Raw genomic sequence first — 2,800 nt, forward strand, 5'->3', positions numbered from 1 at the left:
CACATCCTTTTTAAGTATTGATTTCATCTAAAATTAAAAGATTTCTATCTAAAACGTTTATGAAATATTTTTTTTTAATAATGATAAAGTTTAGGAGTGTTCTTATAATTTAGCCAACTATAATTTAAATATCTAAAGAGTTAATATCTAATATTTTTTTAAATAATAGGATCTCTTATCACACTGAAAAAATAATTAAAATATTTTTGAAAAAATTGTCAAACAAATTATAATCGAACAATTAAGTGAGATGCATAGAAATAAATACGGTTGATTTATTTTTATTCAAAAATCAAATGTAATAGAGTAAATGTGTGGTTGTCTCTCACAATGGTCAAAGACATATTCAAGTTGTGCTCTTCCGATTGCTCTGGAAAAATAATAATAAAAGTAGAATATTGAATATTGAACTGTAATAGTATCTTATTCAAATATGCTCACGTCATATATGATTTATTTTCAGTAATTACTAGTCTGCACCGTGTATCAGTATCAGGAAAAGGAAAAAGAAAATTACAATAATATACATATACTAAAAACTAAAAAAGAATAATAATTAACTGAAAAAACGCGAATAGTAATTAAAAAAATAATAATAATAAATGCACCGTACAAAAAAGGAGCTGGTATTTCATAGCCTGAGCTTGAACTTGCAGCTACTGTTTTTAATGACGATATCGTTATTCGCTGAAACGCTATCAACCAACAGTCTGCAGGTGGCCGAGAACTTCACCTTCATCAGCTTCAAGCTACCCAGCTTTATCCTCACCGGCTGCCTCACATTCAGATTCAAGGGAATATTTCCTGTTTGTTGCTGCTGCTGCTGCAGCGTCGTGAAAAGCGCGGTGGCGTTTTCCGTCACTCCGACCAACGGCACGTTCAGCACCGTCCTATTCCGATGGCCTTGGTAAAATCTCGGTAAAGCCCCTTCGCAAAGCTTCGTTTCCGTGTACCACGCGCTTATATGGCTCCCTCCTTCGTAATAGATTCCGATTTTCTTGTTAGGGTTCGTAGTGGTCAGAGTTAGGTTGAAAGTCGCGTCTAATCGGTCGTTTCCACTAAGCGTGAACTGCGTCACTTGCAATTTGTCGATTGAGTATTCCGGCAGCTTCGGCCGGAACACTAGGTACAGGATCCCGATGACGATTCCGATCAAAATCAGGAGGACGACTAAAATCGAGATCGTCCAACAGAGGCATCTGCAGCAACAGCTTCTCCTCTTCTTCGGTGGCTTCGAGTGCATCACCGGAATCGTTCGCTTGAACGGTGGATATTGAACGGCAGTCTCCGCCGTGCGTGGCGCTCCGGCGTCGGATTTTTCTGTTCCATGCGGCACTAAAGGGTCAGTGGGAGCCGCCGTGGGCGGTGCTTCGACGTCGTGGACTGGATGAATCTTTTGGTGCTCCGCCATGGACTGGCGATCGACGGGATCCAAACAAAAGGTATGAAAGCGAAACTTAAACACTATAAGAAATCAAAATGAAATTAAAAGCAAAAAAAAGAAAAAAAATTGGTGTAGAGAAATAGAACACAACGAAGGTGGGTGCTGTAGTAACGTATATATATAGATAAAGAAAATTGGATGCTCATGAACATGTGATATGAGACTTTTAAAACCTTCCAACTTTTTGACTTTTTGGTTTGGGATGTGGCTTTCTAAGAAGGGAACTGAAATTCAAGAAAATGTTCGTATTTAATTTTAGTGATTATATTAATTCAAAATGTTGACTGATTGATGACGGAAAATTCATATATGATTTTTTATGCCCATCAAAACAGCATAGACGGCGGGAACTGAAAAATGCTAACCCCCCCCCCCCCCCTAAAGGGAAATTTCCAAAAATAAAAATATAAAATAAAATATTTACCCAAATAATAAAATTTAATTATATTGTAATAAACGTTGTTATTAAATACGGATAGAAGTCTATTATTTATATTATTAATGCTAGAAACTGATACAAATAAATATGGATAGAAGTCTACCAGTATCTTGTTATTTTTTTTATTTATGAAAATTTCTCCTTTTTTTTTTTTCTAAATGTCAATCTGAACTTTTTATTCAATGGCTATCATGAATTTTTTTTTCTTTTTTGTTTGAGTGTGTGAGGGGAGAAGATTTGAATTTCTTATTTTTTTATGAATTGAAAAATGTTTAAATTAATTTAGATATATTTTCGTTAATATAATATTGGGATACATTTGAGATCATCTTTGTACATCTTTCATTTAAAACTATTAATAAATTAATAATTTTTTTTTTTCTTTTAAACATTTGTCGAGTGATAAAATAATTGGATGCAATTGATGCTGCACCGATTATTTTTCTTATTTTAAACTCATTTCTTCGGTTTTCTTGACCCTTGGAAATAGGAATTGAAGAACCAGTCAAACGAAGAAAACTAGCAAAGTAGAAGTTTCTTTTTTAGGGACGTTTGAGATGAGCATTATGCTAAAACTATAATAATTTTACTACAGTGTATACTAGTTTGTTATAATTAATTAGTTATATTAACACTATTTCAAAACTCCAATTTGTTATCGTATTTATTATTTGCTATAATTTTTACTATTTTACATTCATCATTTTTTTTATTTACTAGAGTGTTTACTATTTTCTCGTGAAATTGAAATAATTTACATCTCAAACACATACTATAATAACTCAAACGGAAATAATCAAAATCCCAAACACAAATTATTATAATTCAATTATAATAACTTAGGACTATGATAACAATTCATTATCCCAAACGTCCTTTTATATTTTATAATATCAGTATAAATAGTTTTTTTTGGG

The 2,800-nt window shown here is 32.6% G+C and overlaps 1 protein-coding gene across 1 annotated transcript; it reads right to left on the reverse strand.

Annotated features, from left to right (window-relative positions):
• Window positions 1-398: 398 nt before the first annotated feature.
• On the reverse strand, window positions 399-1,580 carry LOC120088561 (NDR1/HIN1-like protein 6). Its single transcript, XM_039045953.2, has one exon. It carries the CDS (start codon window positions 1,409-1,411, stop codon window positions 632-634), a length of 780 nt encoding a protein of 259 aa, XP_038901881.1. The 5' UTR covers window positions 1,412-1,580; the 3' UTR covers window positions 399-631.
• Between the last annotated feature and the right edge of the window lie 1,220 nt (window positions 1,581-2,800).

Source organism: Benincasa hispida, chromosome 10 (assembly GCF_027475165.1).
Source record: "Benincasa hispida cultivar pf3 chromosome 10, pf3_genome.v1.1, whole genome shotgun sequence".
Lineage (NCBI taxonomy): Eukaryota > Viridiplantae > Streptophyta > Magnoliopsida > Cucurbitales > Cucurbitaceae > Benincasa > Benincasa hispida.